This window comes from Solanum lycopersicum, chromosome 1, assembly GCF_036512215.1.
Source record: "Solanum lycopersicum chromosome 1, SLM_r2.1".
Lineage (NCBI taxonomy): Eukaryota > Viridiplantae > Streptophyta > Magnoliopsida > Solanales > Solanaceae > Solanum > Solanum lycopersicum.
The window spans coordinates 81,204,329-81,222,235 of NC_090800.1; the positions used below are offsets into that span (position 1 = coordinate 81,204,329).

The following is a 17,907-nucleotide window of genomic DNA, read 5'->3' on the forward strand; positions in this document are numbered from 1 at the left end:
TGACTCAAACCTGCTAAAAAAGTCAAGGTATGCTCCCCTCCCCACCCTCGGCGTCCTTCCTAAGACCTATTTATAGCTCAAAGCTCTCTCGATTAAAAAATAATTCATATATACACTTATTGTTATATAAATGATCAAATATATCATTGACTTATTGATATACAAATGGTCATATATACCTTTTTGGCCAACGAAAGTGAAATTTCTATGATTTTAAATAATATACTTTAAATTATTTTATTAAATTCAATTATATTTAATTCTTCTAGCACATGATTTTCTTTTACCTTTTTTAACTCACCAACTAAGCTGAGTTTGACATCTTGATAATCATTTTTCCCCTGCTCATCTTCTTGTAAAATCTATCATGTGTCTCTTTTTTTTCACATATAGAAAAAACAAATTACAACATGTATATAAAAATAAACTTTTTCTTACATTTTTCTCCTTTTATTTTATTCACATTTCTTACTTTTATTTTTTATATTTTCACTAAAAAATGAAATAAGAACAAGAAACTCGCGTAATGATAAACGGAGAGATTCGAAGATATTTAAAATTAAATGAAGCATTAAATTAAAAAATTCATAGAACAAAATTTAAATAAATGATAGAACAACTATAATTTTGTTTTAATGAAATTCAAAATTAATATTTTTTACTTCTATTAGTCAAAAAAGATATATTTGAGTAATGATGATAAGAATATACGTGTGTGTATATATATATATATAATTACAAATGAAGCCTTTTTCCAGTTAAATTGGACTTGGATTGCTAAAATCTTTATACAATTACCCCTAAACCTCTTAAACAAGTAGTCCAGATCCCTTGCCGCTGTCTCAAACAAACAAATTCAAGTTTCTAATTATAACAAACCAGACTCTTCTTCTTTTGGTCTCTCTATTTTCTCTCCCTAGTCTTTTGGAATTTCCCCTATATCCATGGCTTCCAATAATCAAGATTTACCAGAAGCAACAGTTCAAAACGTGCTAGAACAAGATACCCTTAAGTGGGTATTTGTAGGGGGTAAAGGTGGGGTTGGAAAAACTACATGTAGTTCAATTCTTGGTATTCTTCTTTCACAGTTCAGATCCTCTGTTCTTATCATATCTACTGACCCTGCTCACAATCTCAGTGATGCCTTCCAGCAACGCTTTACCAAGTCCCCCACTCTTGTTAATGGCTTCTCCAATTTGTATGCCATGGTATTTTTCTTTGACACCTAATCCACTTTCCTTGAAAAGATTGAATTTTTACTTGGATCTTATTTACTTCTTGAAATACAATTGTATTGCTTGTGAATTGGTTGTTGTTATGTTGAAAATTGACACCTTTTCTGTGTAGGGAATGAAAGATTGTACAATTTTGATATATGATGTGCTAATGTAACAGAAAGATAGTGGTTTTTCTTCATGTATGAATTGACAGTAAAATATAATTGTTAGACCTCAAAAGGAAAGTAATCTTTTTTTCCGAGTTGTTTATTTGGGATTAAACTTATGCTCTTTGTATTAAGTTAATAATTGTGTTCAAAGTGTGGCCTTTACTGAATAAAGTTGACAACTTTTTGGCAGTCTGAGTGCATGTTCAATATCTTTTTTTATCCCTGATATGCTGTTGATGGACATGATTTTTTAATTGAACTTGTGTTGTTTAGGAAATCGATCCAACTGTGGAGAAAGAAGACTCAATCAGTTCAGATGGGATGGACGATTTTTTGTCTGATTTGGCAAATGCAATTCCTGGAATTGATGAAGCTATGAGTTTTGCCGAGATGCTAAAGTAATTGGTATTCCTTTGTAATAAATTCCATGATTGTTAACTCATTTGATAAGAAATGTTTTTATGAATCCCCAATGGAAGTGATAAAGATTTTTTCTTGGCTCCTCACAATTGAATTGTCCTTCACTTGCTTATTAAAAGAACAAGATATTAAAAACCTGCCTTCAATGGTTATATATGCATCCATGAATCAAGATCTGCTTCCGTAATGTGGTCGATAGACTCAATAATTGATCTACTTTAGTAGATCCTATAAAAATCTTCCTATCTAGATGAAATTTTAAAAAAAATTCTCTTTTAGTATTTAGGCCTAGTTACTTATCAAGAAAGTGTTTGGACCTAGTTGGCATGATCTGTGTAATCCAAGAGACCTTATCCCGCATTAAAGGAGCCATATCATTACTGTACTAAACCCCACTAGAAGAGGGACTCTCTCAAAGCACGCCACAACTTAAGGATAACCTCTACATGATCCAGGAAGCTACCCGATTGAGTGTATGTGGATCTATAATACTTGCCCCCATCATATATACAAAGAGCTTTCCTTTAATTTGAAAGGACATGAGTGATTCCGCTAGATGATGTTTAAGCATCACCTTAAGGAGGTACCAAACTGAACATGAAGGGGCCCTTGTATTCACACCCCTCTAGTTATTAACAGAATAGGATAAGGGATGTTATTTCAACTGAAAGTACTCATCCTGAATATTATTTTTCCTGGACATAGTGGTCAATGAAGTGGGTGGAGTCTCAGTTTAGATTCAATTCCTAGCAGAGACAAAAGCGCTAGGTGATATCTTTTCTAGCCTTAGTGGGCAGACTTACCTATTGCTGGTGGGAGGTGGTAGATATTCTGTGGAATTAGGCGAGTACATGCAAGCTGGCCCGGGCACCACGGTTATCAAAAATGATAATTTGTTAGATCCTTCTAACATATTTAGTTCAAAGTGCATTCACTTATGGTACATCTGTAGTGCTTAAATGTGACTACTTTCTTACATTTGTCTAGAGAGCAGAGATATTTTTCTGTCGGTAGCTTAACACTACTGGGCTGCTAATGAAATCGGGCTATAAATTCTTGGCATTTATTTCTTTCCAGATTGGTGCAAACAATGGACTATTCAGTAATAGTGTTTGATACGGCCCCAACTGGACATACTCTTCGGCTGTTACAATTCCCGTCGACTCTAGAGAAAGGGCTCGCCAAAGTGATGAGTTTAAAGAGTAGATTTGGGGGCATGCTGAGTCAGGTAATCTCTCTTCCACTGAAAATCACCCACCTAACCCCTAACAAACACAAAAATCCATTTTCCTTGTTTCTATTAATGCCTCTCTCTAAGCTTTGTTAATTTTAAGTTCAAGGTTGATGCTATTTTTGCGAATGGATAACATGAAGGTTACTGAAGTCAATTTCTGTCTATCTCAGATGACTCGACTATTGGGTGTTGATGAGGAATTTGGGGAGGCTGCTCTCCTTGGCAAGCTAGAAGGCATGAAAGATATTATTGAAGAAGTGAACAGACAGTTTAAGGACCCAGTGAGATTCTTACCTTGAAATTGTCGTTCCTTTTTTTTAAAAAAACAGATAACTTGAACGTTCGGTATATTTTTGGGGGTTGATAACGGAGAAATCTGCTGTGAGATAGCTTATCCCAATCCAGTTGGTCCACAACTTTGAAACTCAGGAAGTAATGACCCACCCCTCTACTCAGTTCCCATATACATTCCAGGCTACATTTCAGTGTTAGGTTTGAACTCATGATGTGCGCCCCAATCTGTCTTTACCATTGGATGAAAGCTCGTGGAGCAAAACTGTCATTCTTATAAAGAGATTTTTTTGATGTGCTCCCGTCTATCCCAAAATTCGTTTGATACTCTTCCCTTTCTTTTTCCCGAAAAAGATTGGCACCTTAACATGTTTAGTAACTTCATGATCTTTATGTTACCATTTTGCCTTTATAGGAATTGACATGATTTTCTATGGACCCCACCTGAAAAGTACTTTTGGTACTTTATGTATGTTTAGCTTATGTGTCAGAAGTTTTAATTTCCTTCTTAAACTTTAAAGTTTTTAATTTCTTTCTTAAACTTTGAAGTTTTAATGCCTTAATTAAACTTTGAAGTTTTAATTTCTTTCTTAAATTTTGAAGTTTTAATTTCTTTCTTAAACTTTTAAGTTCTAATTTCTTTCTTAAAACTTCGAAGTTTTAATTTCTTTCTTAAACTTTGAAGTTTTAATTTCTTTCTTAAACCTTATGTCTAGTTAAAATTGCCACACAATTGGGAAGGAGGGAGTTATTATTGCTGGATGGAAACCATAAGTTTAAGATAGCAATCAACAAAATCAGGGAATGTAGTGGCAGAATATCCTTTAGCAGGATCTGGTATACTAAAATCTATTGTGGTTTAGTGGAAAATACAGTTCCTTTACTTATCGATCAGAGATAAGCACAATCTATATAACGTAATTTAAACCTTTTCTTTTACTATTTTTCCCCTGTTTCACTTTATTTTCGGCGTTGTTTCAAGCTGGGGGTTTAATTTTTTTATATTGTGCACTTACTATGCTAGAGTACCATGGGTGAGATCAGAAGTCGTTAAAACCGAAAGACTGAAGTAATGGGCTCATTAAATTTTCTGAAGTCTTCTTTTGGATGCTATTACTGTTTCAAATATCTGTTTCGCCTCTGAAATGTCATCAAAATTAGTCTCTAGGTGAAGAGTTCACCCAGCCTTGTGTGTTGTTTATATAATTATTGTATGATTTTTAGGTTTTAATAATACCAAACTGGTTTCCTTGTGCTTTTAAGTTTGAAACAATGAGTGAAGTCGGGAGAAAAGCATGTTGATATAGTCAATCTATTTCCTGTACTTCCTTTACTTTGATTGTGGAGGAATTTGCTCTTGTTGCCTGTTGATTCAAATTCTTGTGGCTTTTATTTTGATTGCTAGAGTCCACCACCTTAGCCTTCAAAAAAGAAGGGAAAAAAAGGATTACAGATATATCTCATTACAAATGAAATGCCAATTAGCCTTGCGTTCTTTGTCCACTTGCGCTTGTATGTTTTCAAGTTAAACTGATGCATTAACACGACGCCTTTTTTTTTAATAGGACTTGACAACATTTGTTTGTGTTTGCATTCCGGAATTCCTCTCCCTATATGAGACTGAAAGACTAGTTCAGGAACTTGCTAAATTTGAGATCGATACACACAACATTATAATTAACCAGGTGATATTTGACGAAGAAGGTACATTTCCCATCTTAACTACTGCAGTTCTTTCCTTTTCTTTCCATTAATTCTCTTTGGCTTGTACATATCACTTGTTAATTCTCCCCGTGCCCATATTTGACATTTCTTTCAACTTTTTAAACTATTTAATTAGTATGTCGATATGTTCTTCAACTAGTACTGCTTAATATGCATAGTATACTGATATTTTAAATTCTCAATTGGTCTTTTATTAAATAGGGATTCTAATTTCTTCCACTTGAAGTTATAAATGTTCCACTTGTATCGATACACTAATTCGTAGCCATTGTAATCCTTTTCAGTTGTTGAATCCAAGCTGCTGAAGGCTAGAATGCGGATGCAACAGAAGTACTTGGATCAGTTCTACATGTTGTATGATGACTTTAACATTACGAAATTGCCTTTGCTGCCACAAGAGGTATGAAGATATCTGCTTCTTCCTATATTCGTTGTACTTCAAAAAGTGCCGACAACAAATTCATGAATCTTCTCTAGTAGCCATAGCATGAGAAATACTGCAGTATACCACCCACGCAAGGACCTTTTGCCAGTCTGTTTACTGATGATTTATTTTTTGATAGGTTTGTGGCGTTGAAGCCCTGAAAGAATTTTCACATCATTTTGTAACGCCATACCAGCCCTCTCTTGCTCGAGGCTCGGTGGAGGAGTTGCAGAATAGAGTTGCTGCATTGAAATTACTGTTGAAAGATGCTGAAGCAGAATTAGAGAGAGTTCAAAAAGGCAAACAGAAGATATAATCAAATGCTATACAAAGTTGGGCGGTGGAGTGTGCTGTTTCGTTGCCTTTTGCTTTTTTATGTTTTAGGAGTTGTCATTGAACAAATAATTGTGTATTTCTCAAGAGGATTTTTCATGTATGATTGTTTTATTTATTGTTGAGGAAGTTCATTTGTACCTTCACAAAGCTAATAAGTCAGGATATTAGTCGTACAATGTACTAGTAGTCTCTTTAGATTCATCAAGTCAAGTCTTTATTTAGTGAAACCTAAAGCATCAAAGTTTTTTTTGAAGATAATGAACAATTTTTATTCCAATCATGAATTACAGTGTGAAGGTCTATGTTACCTTGTTATTACGATTTGTTCTTAAGAATTAAAGTGTTTTTTAATTACAAATATACATACGTAAACGTTAGAAATGTACAAATAGGCCTATCAACAACATTACAATCAAAGTTGAGATGGCCGAGTTGGTCTAAGGCGCCAGATTAAGGTTCTGGTCCGAAAGGGCGTGGGTTCAAATCCCACTCTCAACATTCTATTTTTATTTTTTATTTTTATTCTATTTTTATTTTTTACAATTACACACCACGAGATTAACAACAACTTAATCTCACAAGTGGAGTATGAAGAAGGTAGAGTGTACGTAAACCATACCCCTACCTCGTGGAGGAGACTGTTTTCAGAGGACCCTCGACATCACTAGATTAACAAAGAAACCAAAACAGTATCCAATAAAATGCTACCATGTTCCTCTAAGCTTTTGTCCATCAACTTCCATGAATTTCTCTATGTTTTTTGTGGCAGTGGGTGCAAATTTATTATGACTGCATAATTTTTTGGAAGTGCGCCAACTATGTGTACATAGCTCTAATGAGAGCAGTGGATGCACCTAAATCTATAGATTTTAACCACCCACCTTTGGATTAGATATTTTCTTAGTTCTGCTCTATGGTATATTTGCTATGGCATTTCTTGAGCAAGACTGGTAAATCTGTATGCATTTTTCTCAACTAGAAAGTTTCTTTACAATGAAACAAGGTAACCAGTTATATCATTTTCGCTTCTGTCAGGTAACAAAGGAATCAGTAATCAAAATGCACTTATATTAGCATAATACATTTAATACACTTCATTATGTTTGTTTTTTTAAAACTCAATCCGACTAGTACATGACATAATTAATGACCAGAGTTCTCTTAGACTCGAGTTCCAGAAGCTCGTGAAGTATAAATGTCAACCACCATGCAATGTTGAGATGAAAACTACATTATCCTTCTCTTCCAGCACAGTTTCAAGCTGGCCACTTAGTTCCCAATCAGTGTCATTTACAAGGACGAGAACTCCAGGCCTCCTGCAACAAATACAAGTTATAAAAAGCTCTCTTCAGTTATTTTTTAGCTTGTGTGGGTATGTACTATTCAAACAAGACGAGTATAAGAAGGTCTCAACATGATTAGCATTATATTTGATGGTGGCACCATTTTACTTAACATGTTCAGCTATGCCATAAGGTAAGGTATGCCTGACTGAATGGGGAACAAGAGGACTATAGCAGGGGATGAGGTTATCGTGGCAACAGCATAAAGACATGTATTCAAATGTTGCCGAGGTAGGTAAAAAGATATTCCAACTTACACCGAGTCTCCTTTCATGAACATTTCAGGCCTCTCCTTGATCACATTGGTGCGTACCCAAGAGAGCAAGTTTTTCATTGTCAACTGGTTAAAGAAAAGAATGATTAAAATCATATCAAATACTCCCCTAGAAACAAAATTATATGGCCAAATCTGTTCTATGTATGAACATGATCATTAGAGAGGAAGTTGCACCTGCTTCTCTCCATCTTGAGGGTCAACATTGATGTTATGGCTCTTCACAGAATCGCAAAGAAGTTCCAGTCCTCCCCTGTGTTTTGAAAGTAAAAACACAATTGACAGATGTCAACAGAAATCAGATGCATATGATAAAGCATTTTAAAAGGAAGCAGACAGACCAACAGATAAGGAATGTACAAAAGCTAACCAATCAGAGTTACACTGACAAAAAAGATAGTTTCTGACTATACTCTCAATACTCATTTTAAGGTCACGAAGTTTGATCCTAGATAATTGAATGCTAAGCTGTTTTATCGACAGCCAACGTCACTAGATATATGAGTTCTACAATTGTACCCACATTTGCAGAACACATAAGTTAACCCTTGAAACAGTGCCAGGTCGCTGACAACTACAACAGAAGTAATCAGGTAGAATTACAGGCAATAGTCAATGAACCACTGCGTCTTATATAACAAGCGTTTGCAAAAGATGGTCAGTGATCCCCTCCGGTAATAAGGATGTCTATAAATTTTGGAGTCAAAATTCAATCATTCCTAGGTGCTGAACAAAATCAGTAAACTAATAAAAAGCAGATAGCTATATCTCGAATTTGAGTAAGCCTTGAAGAGCTGTTTATTAGAACAACATCTCTTACATGACACATGTTAGAACAAAGTCCTAATTATCAACCAAAAAAGGGATTTTGGACACGGTTTAACTAACCAACCTGATAGAGAAAAAGAAGACATTGAACACTGTATAAGTTCCAAGTCTCAAGAGTTTCATGAGTTAGACAAGATTTCCTTTGTCCATACTAACGTGCTCATTGTTTATTAAACTGCCACTGTTAATCACTTCAATTTTAAGATCCCAATTTGCTTGTGTAAAAACTAACGTGCTCACAAGGACTGTGTTAGAGTATCAGCATAGCGTGCTCATACTAACTAATCACTTTGACTTTAAGATCCCAATTCGTCCCTGGGGGCAAGGAATAAGTCACCTTCAGAGCACTGTAAAAGGGTAACAGCAATTTTCACAGTAAGCAATGGGGGCTTTTTTAAAATCGCAAGGCAGATTACATCTTTTGGAGTCAGACAATCTGCGCACTCTAGTATGGAATATGCATCTAGTAAAACGAGTAAAAGACAGGCTAAATGTAGCATTTAGCATTAGAAAACCATTTTAACTTACTTCATAACAAACAAGAGCAACTCTGTGCGACTTTTTAAAATAAAACAAAAATCTCTTTGTGGGGCTTTTGATGAGAACTATTAGACTCAAATATCACATTTAATGCACGAACAACTGAAACTATTATCTTTTAGCAAATGATCTTTTGCAAACATTATGCTGACACTCAAACACAGTCCTGTTTCGCGTAGCACAAACAAGCGCACAGTGATATTACAGCAGGAATTGACTATATGAGTATCTCCAACTTTCATCATTCAATAGACTGCTAATGTCACTCAAACATGGAAATAGAAATCATATAGGATCAACTTCTGGAGCAGTTAAGAGGACTATCTAAGTAATAAATATCATACACAGAGGGAAACAGAATAAAGACAGATATATTGCAAGCAAGATTAAATCTTTCAACAATTTGTTTAGTCCCAAATGTAATTCTTCTAACTTAAGGTTCTAAAATTCAAAATCCATCCATCCAAAGTACCCTTTCAGCAATTGTCACTCTACAAAATAATCTGAAAAGGGTTTCAGATAAAAATTTACATCCCAGAATTGGATCAAATATGGATAATTAGTTGAATACCGGTGTAATACATAAAAAGAAACATATAAAAATTACCCGAATTCAAGAGTCAGTTGCATCTCTAATTAAGCGGAATTTGAAAATCTCAAAACCCTAGAGTGATGAATGGCTTGATGTTGTAGGGTTTATCAGGTGGGTTGAAAGCAGAAACAGGCAGCCTTGAGAGCTCTTTATTCGCCTATAAGCTTTTCAAGGTATGCTCCTAATAATTTGAACAGAGAAAAGGTTAAAATTCTCTTACCACTATGAAGTATATCACTTATGGTCTTCGTTACATTTTGAGATTAAAAATATTTATTTTAGGAGATCACAAATATCTTCAACAGTTAATATCTCAATTTTTTTAGTGATGGGGTAAGCCGCATGAGACTAATTCATTCACCTGCTAACTAAGATTCACTACAAAAGAACTTGATCTTTGTCACCAAAAATCTCAAAATGTGGTCACTAAAGGTTATGAGTGATTTTTAGTGGCGAATAAGGCTCTACCAACATATTTTTTCAACAAAGAGAATATTATAATTAAATTTTCGATTGCAATCAAATTTTCTAAAATAAATAACTTGCAATGGCAATATTAAAAAACATCCAATATTATTACGAAAAATCATCAAATTTACTTCTCGATTCAAAACTCCTACTATATAATGAATCATTGTACATTTTATACGTTTACATATGACACAAAAATAAAACATACAATGTCTTTAAACTTCTACTTAATCGATATTATTTTTGAATTTTTAACACAATGAGAAAAAAACAAAATTATAATTTAATGTTAAAAAGTTTTATTAACAATTTTCTGAGCTTTTGTGTCGACTGTTGTCACTGCTAAAGGTCTAGTTCTACTGTAATGAATCTTAGTTGGCAACCCTTAGGTGCATGAATTAGTCCTCTGGCTTGCTACGCAACTAAAAATTTGAAGTGTTAACTCTTGAGGGCATGTGAGGATAACAATAGAGACATTTTTTATTCCAAAATGTAACGAAGGATATAAATAATTTATTTTATATAATTCAAGAGCAATTTTGATCATTTTCCGTGATTTAAATAAGAAACTATAAAAAAAGAAGATGAGAATTAGACTTTGACTTCAATTTTCTGTAATATATAGATCTTTTAAATAGGTGATAATTAATTTAATTTCAATTAATTTGAAATAAAAAAGTTAAAAGGAAGTTTTAAATGTTTTTGAAGGTTTTTTATTTTTTAAAAGATATACTAATGGCTCAACTGTAAATTATATTTTATATATATATATTCTCTTTGTCTGTCTTTTTGGTCTAACTTAACTTCACCCCCCACTTAAAAATATAATAATAAAATAATAACTTATTATACTATTATTTAAATATAAATATGGAATGAGAATAGACGTTTTCTCATAATTACAATACCATATTATATCAATCTTGTAGATTTGTTTAATTACCATATTATTGATTGCAATACAAATGGTTAGTGAAATTTATTGTCATGAATTATAATGTTAATATTTAATTAAATTAGATTTTTTTTTGAAATTTGAGAATTAATCGATTACGATAAATGTAAATTATTTTTTTAAAATTTGAAATAATTTAAATCGTTATAATAAATCACACCAAATATAAACTTTATTAATAAGTTTTATGTGATAATTCGACTTAAAAGACATTAAAAAAAGATCGATCCGAAGAAATATCTTTTGGGTGCTTACAAATACCAACTTTCTCATATTCAATATATATATATATATATTTTTTAAAAATAAGTTATTTGTGGATTATGCAAAGAAATGAAAGAGGAGATAAAAATATGTTACTATAGCTGAACAATACGACACCTCTCATCACACACAACGATCTTTCTGTTGTTGTTTCATCTGTTCGAGGCGGTTTTCTCTGCAGGCTCCTTCATGAGCAGAGTGCAACTTGCTCTAAATCTCAGCGGAAGGGGCAATTCCATCAGCGTATTATCCATCTGGGTTTGATCTGAATCCTTGAAAAAGGCTTCAATATTTAGGTCTTCTTTTGCTGCCAATCGAGAGCTGTTCTAAAAGGAGCTACAAAAAGACACTGTTTTTGTAATAAAGATTCATAATTTCTGCTTCTATGGAGGCTTACAAGAGATGGGTTCGAAGGAATCGTGATTATGTCCGCCAATTGAGTTCTCTAGCCAGTGTATGCCACTACTTATTGACATTTATTGTTTTTATATGACTATCTTTTTGAACAAGTGTTTTCTTGCATCCTGGTTTTTAATGGAGTTAATTATTTGGCTTCTGTCAATTTGCAGTCTTGATAATAGTTTCTTTAGTGGAAATTGTGTGTGTGTGAGAGAGAGAGTAGTTACATAGCTGGCTCCTAATTTAAGATGATCCAATTGTTTGTTATTGGAATGGCATGTCTCGAATGAAATGGGTATTAGGTATAGTGGATATGTATAGCAGACCCCAACTAATTGGGGATTGAGGCATAGTTTGAAATATCTTTTAATGAGCCAAAATATCTTTATTAAGTTGGATGCTTCCTTTTTCTTTCGGGGTTAGATCTTTCTTTTGGATTTAAATAAGGAAGCACGGGTTGTTTTGTCATCTAGGTTTTGATATAGTTAGCGGGCAGTAAACAGAGGGTTAATCTCCATTCAGACTTCTGTTGGAAAGCTTTTCTAATTTAACTTGAGAAATGAAACTGGTTACAACCATGAATTTTTAGCAAGATGCTATGGAGTGTTACCCTACAAACATGTGATACATATTTCTTGGGGATTAGTTAGTTGAAAGAACTCTGATGTCTATACTATACATGATTTCTGTGTTGAAGTTAATTTTGATAGTACTGCTGGTATAATTTGTTCTTATGTTTCACCCTACCTGTCCTCTCCTCTATCTTGGTTGACCCAATCATCAAGAGAAAATGAAAAACATATATTCCAATGTTTGGGATTGAAAAAGTCAAGATTGTAAAGATTATCATTCTATGTTACTAAAAAAAAAAGATTTATCATTTTTTCAAATAGTAGAATTTGAAAGAGGAAGCACGGGCTATTTTCTTGGGAAATTAATTATAGTTATGACCATGTTATGTTATTCAAAAAGAAAAAAGCAGCCCAAAGGAGCTGTTGATAATGTATTTTAGACACTTGTCATAGGTATAAGATTGAGAATCTTAACTTTAATTAAAGAGGGGTTCTGGTGACTTTGTCTTATTACATTTGTTTTTATATAAGACAATATGAGGTGAATTACTTAGGTGCTGATTCACAAACAGTAATCAAACAGTCCAAAGTTCATCTCTGGCATGCTCTTAAAGATTTAAATATTTATCATTCAGCACAAGTTGTTTTTCCATTCTTGTTGATGCTTATTTGCTTAATGGTTTTCTTTAACTTGAACCAACATAGATTATGTCTTAAATTGTATAAGATACTCCGGATAACTTACCTTTGCAGCAGAACATTCTTCCCCCTAGAGTTGCATTAGATCAGTTTTGGTAAATTAGACTATTGGTCTATCAAACTGAAGAAATAGATCACAACATGTCAATCTTTTGCTACAGCATTGAAAAATATTACTCCTTTTTGTTTCAATTTCTTTGTGTTACATTCCTTTTTAGTTCGTTTTTTAAAAAATGTCTCTTTCCTTTTTTTGACAACGTTTTTATTCTAACTACCCACTTGGCATGTTTAAGATCAAAAGATTAAAGTGTATTTTGGTACATCTTACATATTTTTGTTTAAGACCACAAAATTTAAAAGTTCCTCTACTTTCTTAAAATTCCGTGCTTGCAAAAACGGGGAAAATAAATTGAAGTGGAGTGAGTATCATTTTTCTGTACTACTCTCCTATGGTGAGATCCAGTCATGACAGAGATACCTCTCTGCTATACGCCTTTCACTGATAACTTCACTTGCTAAATATTCACCAATGACAGGTGATATGAAGGAAGTGCCAGAGTGATGGCAAACACGGGGGTCCCCTCTTTGCTCCATCTTTTTTAAAGATCTTACTTATACACACTTGAAGCAAACATTTTTTCCCTCTTTTGCTAAAAATATACTCTAGCATAAAGACAATCATCAAAAAAGAACATGCATTCTCTCTCTCTTTTTTCATTAACCATTTTGTTTAGTATAGTGGCCTGATCATAACATAAAGAAGAGATTACCAAAATTTGCCAGGTCTCCTTTTTTAAAACATTTGTTTGTTTTTTACTTTTGGTTCATGCAATGATGTACCGTGTAGTTTTTGTCATCCACTTTTACTGATAAGGTTTGCCATACTTTCATTAGCACACTTGAATCATCAATTTGATGAAAATCTAGAAGATGTTGATAAATGATAATCTCGTTTCCAATATATGACCAGGGAATGACATGGCTTCTTCCAGAGCGGTTTGCTACATCAGAAATCGGGCCAGAAGCAGGTTTATTTGAAATTTTGGTAACATTGAGCTTCTTCTTTCTGATTATAAACTCAGCGTAATACATTGTTTCTTTTCAAAATAAGTCTACCATTCTTTATCTTCTGTGAAAGTAATGCACAATTGGCAGTTAATATTTCTGTTTTCATCTTGTGGAAGTTTTGCACTTCTTAATCAACCAACTTTGGATATTGAGTTTTCTAATTCTCTTAATATAATGTTTTTCTACCCTTTTTTTAGTGTTTTCGTGAACACCTTGTAATGTAGATAAGTAATTGCTTTAGCTATGTTGGTTTTCCTACCTCACATGGCTATGTATATTTATTGCGCCCTATTTTTGGCAGTCTCCTCGATCCTTGGAATGGTTACCACAGTAAATGAGCATATTATAGAGACAACTCCAACTTCGGGGGTGCATACTAGTTCTGCAGAGACTTCGTTTCTCCCTTTATCATTATGCCTTACTTTGTTGAGAGACTTGGAAACATTAATTGAAGTAGTAGCTGAGCAGCTCTATGGCGAAGATAAAAAATGGAATTTGATTGCTCTTACAGAGGCTGCCAAGTAAGTGATATATTTAACTTTAACACAGCTTATTTACTTAAACATTTGATGATTTTTTATTAAAATATGACAATTTGTTTTGAATGGATGCCAGGGTGTGCGTGAGACTGGCTGTGTTCAGAACTACAGGATATAAACTGCTTTTGCAAGGTGGGGAGACTGAGAATTTGGAACATTTAGATGATTTGAGTCCCCCAGGAAACATGGGGCACTTAAGGAAGCCTATCCAAAATCAAGGACTGGGTGTCAGTCACCCTCAGGGTTTGAACTCGTGGAATCTTGAGGGTAGGGCAATGTCCGCCTTAAGTAGATTTGGTCAGAATGCTAGGATGGTTTCTGAGCCGACTTGGTTGCGCAGAGTTCAACAGCAGCAAGCAATTTTGGAACCTCCAGGTAATTGCTGGTTTCAGCTAAATTCAGACTACTTCTGATGATGACACCATAATTTTCTAATATGTTATCTTCCTTGTATTATTACAGCTAAGATAATCAGAAATCCGAGTCTGTCAACCTTCTTATCTGAGAAGGGTATTCGTGGAGGGTTATTTGTGACTGGGGAGACTATGTTTGTCCTAAGACCACTTATATATGTCTTGCTGGTAAGGAAGTATGGAACACGATCATGGTTTCCGTGGTTCATTTCCTTGGCTGTCGATCTCATAGGAAACAGCATGCTATCAGCCACAACAATGTCCCAAGACAGCAGGAAAGATCAGCATTTTCAATTTTCTAAATCAGAGAAGGATGAGGTAAGGAATATTATTGATCATTGCACAGAATCTTTGTATATATACCCACACCCCACCCCACCCCAAATAAAAGATGGCCTCTATCCCCTCGAAAAGGAAAAGTAAGAGTCATACTGTTCCGGTACCCAATCTCATATAAAGCATTCTGCATTGTTGCTTCAGACACATTTTTTTCAATGGTAGATGAAACAGCGTGTTATTTGGTGTCTCTCACTCTGTCTTGACTGTCCTGGAAATCACAGTTCTTGAACCAATCTGCTGCATATCTTATGTTTTTTATATGGCAAAAACCCCATCTCCCTGGGGGCTAATTGTGTATTTTTTCCAGTCCCCGCTTGGTGATTCATACTTCCAGACTGAGGAGGAGAGCCCTTTCCACTAGGAATCCTTCACTTATCAATCTGTGTTTCTTATTTTGTCTTGGGGAAACTGCAGATTCTCATTCCAATTCTTACTTGCTTTCACACCCTTTATTCCATTTCAAGATCCATTTATTTTGTTCAATAGCTTTTGAGTTTATCCATTGCAGCTAGTGCCGGCAAAATGAGCCCATATTTTGGTAACCTGCCCATATTTAAATGGCTTGGGTGAGTGATTTTTTGCATGGGTAAAATATGGGTAAGCTATGGGTATAATATGGGTAAAGAATAGATTAGTCAAATGGGTTAAGCTGCTAACTTCTATTCACTATAAATTTCATGATATCACTAAAAATATTGTAATTTCTCTTGCTTTTTATGTTCTTCCATAGAACTAATTACTTTTCACTATAATTGAAAAGCTGAAGTCTTTGACCCTCCAAAAATATATATTTTATATGTACATTTCTTTTGTTACTTATAATTATATTTTTTTATTTGTTTAATTTTATATTGGATAATAGATAATAGTGTAAAATAAGCAAATCATGCATTATTATTGACACTGCTTAAAGTGCATTAGTGTTTTAGTCCTAAAATGCAAATATTCATTTATTTTGAAATTAAAAACATTTTTCCCTTGTTAATACATAATTTTATTTTATATTGAAAAGTTATAAGATTCTTTTTTTACTTTTATGATGCAATAAAACTAAATGAAGCATTTTCAACATTTTTCATCTAAAAAAACTAAAATATTTTCTCGATGCTGAATTCTTAAGTGGAGTACTATTTACTCATGAAAATATGGGTAAACTAATATTCTTTATCAAAAAAAAAAAAAGTGGGTAAACTAATATTTTACCCAATTCATTTCTTATTCAATCCATTTTTACCCATATCAAATATGGGTGGGTTGAGTTATTACCCATTTTATGTTAACTCATTTTCAACCTGTCCAAATTTTTGACCCGCCCCGCCCATTTGCCACCACTAATTGCAGCAATATAACTTTCTTCATTAAATGATATGTTTTACTCCAAACACTGCAGGTAAAAAGAAGGAAGCTGTTGTGGGTGCTTTACCTCATGCGAGATCCATTTTTCTCCAAATACACCCGGTAAAGATACTCTTTTCCTGTAATTCTGGTTAATTGCTTCATATCATAAAACAGCGGAGAAGATAACTAAAACGGGGATCAAAGCAAATTCTAACACCTTAAAATTATTTCAGGCGAAGACTTGAAAGCACTCAAAAGACCGTAGAACCTGTTCCTGTAGTTGGATTTTTCGCAGGTATTTGTAACTCATTTTCCTGCCAAGTTTCAAAAGTTGATTCATTAGACATTGTTGATGTAAAAATTGACACTGTCCTTCTTTACAAAAATGTATTTTCCTCCATGTGCAGAAAAACTTATTGAACTCCTCATTGGAGCCCAGACTAGATACACTTACATGTCTGGTTCTTGAAGGGAAGCTACTGAATGTGTGTTATGCATTCTTTGTTATTTGACAATGGGGAACAAACTTCTCTTTGTTTTCTTCAGTTGTAGCATTTTGATATCATGATCTTTGAAAAGGTGTAGCAGTGCTGAAATTTAGAACTAATAAAGGTGTATAATTTTGTTCTTATCTACAAGTGCATTTAGGTTCTATGCTGCATCAGTGGTGCGGGCTCTTCCACTTTTGATGTCGTACTCCTTTTAATTCTCCTAATATATATACTTTGGTGAATCTGACACATACAATTTAATATTTCTGATGAGTTAGAGCAATATAGATAGCCTGCTGCTAAGGATTTAAATTATACGGATTGAAGTCTGATGAATATCTATACCAGCATTAGTTGACTCGCATTATTTTTTAGTTTAATTTCATTAGTATAGACGGGGTAATCCATAATTTTTTACTTCGTTGATGTGGAAACGACCCATAAATTAGAAAGTGAAAAGGAGCTATGTGTTTTTAAGAAACCTACTATATTTGAATCATAAAACAATTTAATGGGATTTTTTTCACTGGGATCCTTGGTGAATAGTTTTGGCAGTAATTTTTGAGCGTGAAGACGACTCTCTAGAAGGTAACTGGATTTTATTGCTGGTAAATTGGTCCTCGCCTTTGGTTTAATTTGCGGGTTAAATTATTTCAAAGTAAAGACTTTCCATCATGAATCTGGATTATGATGCTTTATCACCTATAATAAGACTTTTTAGTGAGAATTCATATTAACCAAACATTAAAATAGATATCAAACACTGAAATGATTAAAAAATGTATGATAATATAATTTGTGTCTTTTTTTCAATTACTCAATAAACTCTTTTATCCTATTAAATCTGTTGTTAGATATTTATATCATCTGGCTAAAGTGGGGTACAATAACCGGTGCATGCCACGGCTAATTTGGACGCAAGGAACATGTTATAATCGATTAAATATAATGATAGTATAAATATT

The 17,907-nt window shown here is 33.7% G+C and overlaps 3 protein-coding genes and 1 non-coding gene across 5 annotated transcripts; 3 read left to right on the forward strand and 1 right to left on the reverse strand.

Moving 5' to 3' along the window:
• Positions 1-755: 755 nt before the first annotated feature.
• Positions 756-6,101, forward strand: LOC101266070 (ATPase GET3A). The gene is made up of 7 exons (XM_004229812.5): positions 756-1,208; positions 1,661-1,785; positions 2,885-3,035; positions 3,212-3,322; positions 4,898-5,036; positions 5,342-5,457; positions 5,621-6,101. Exons 1-7 carry the CDS (start codon positions 945-947, stop codon positions 5,795-5,797), a joined length of 1,083 nt encoding a protein of 360 aa, XP_004229860.1. The 5' UTR covers positions 756-944; the 3' UTR covers positions 5,798-6,101.
• Positions 6,102-6,234: 133 nt separating this feature from the next.
• Positions 6,235-6,315, forward strand: TRNAL-AAG (transfer RNA leucine (anticodon AAG)). The gene has a single exon. It is a non-coding gene; the product is annotated as a tRNA-Leu (tRNA).
• Positions 6,316-6,864: 549 nt separating this feature from the next.
• Positions 6,865-9,643, reverse strand: LOC101266365 (ubiquitin-related modifier 1 homolog 1). Its single transcript, XM_004229813.5, has 4 exons — positions 9,410-9,643; positions 7,612-7,687; positions 7,418-7,500; positions 6,865-7,133 (listed from the first exon to the last, which is right to left on the reverse strand). Exons 1-4 carry the CDS (start codon positions 9,430-9,432, stop codon positions 7,016-7,018), a joined length of 300 nt encoding a protein of 99 aa, XP_004229861.1. The 5' UTR covers positions 9,433-9,643; the 3' UTR covers positions 6,865-7,015.
• Positions 9,644-11,052: 1,409 nt separating this feature from the next.
• LOC101266867 (peroxisome biogenesis protein 16) lies at positions 11,053-17,184 on the forward strand. Of its 2 annotated transcripts, none has more exons than XM_004229815.5 (8): positions 11,053-11,538; positions 13,725-13,782; positions 14,124-14,343; positions 14,438-14,736; positions 14,824-15,092; positions 16,504-16,571; positions 16,685-16,746; positions 16,859-17,184. In XM_004229815.5, the coding sequence occupies exons 1-8, from the start codon at positions 11,470-11,472 to the stop codon at positions 16,918-16,920; spliced, it is 1,107 nt and encodes a 368-aa protein (XP_004229863.1). In that variant the 5' UTR covers positions 11,053-11,469; the 3' UTR covers positions 16,921-17,184. The 2 variants fall into 2 exon arrangements, with proteins under 2 accessions (XP_004229863.1, XP_010326039.1); XM_010327737.4 differs by having other exon boundaries at positions 11,107-11,538; positions 13,725-13,799.
• Positions 17,185-17,907: the final 723 nt, after the last annotated feature.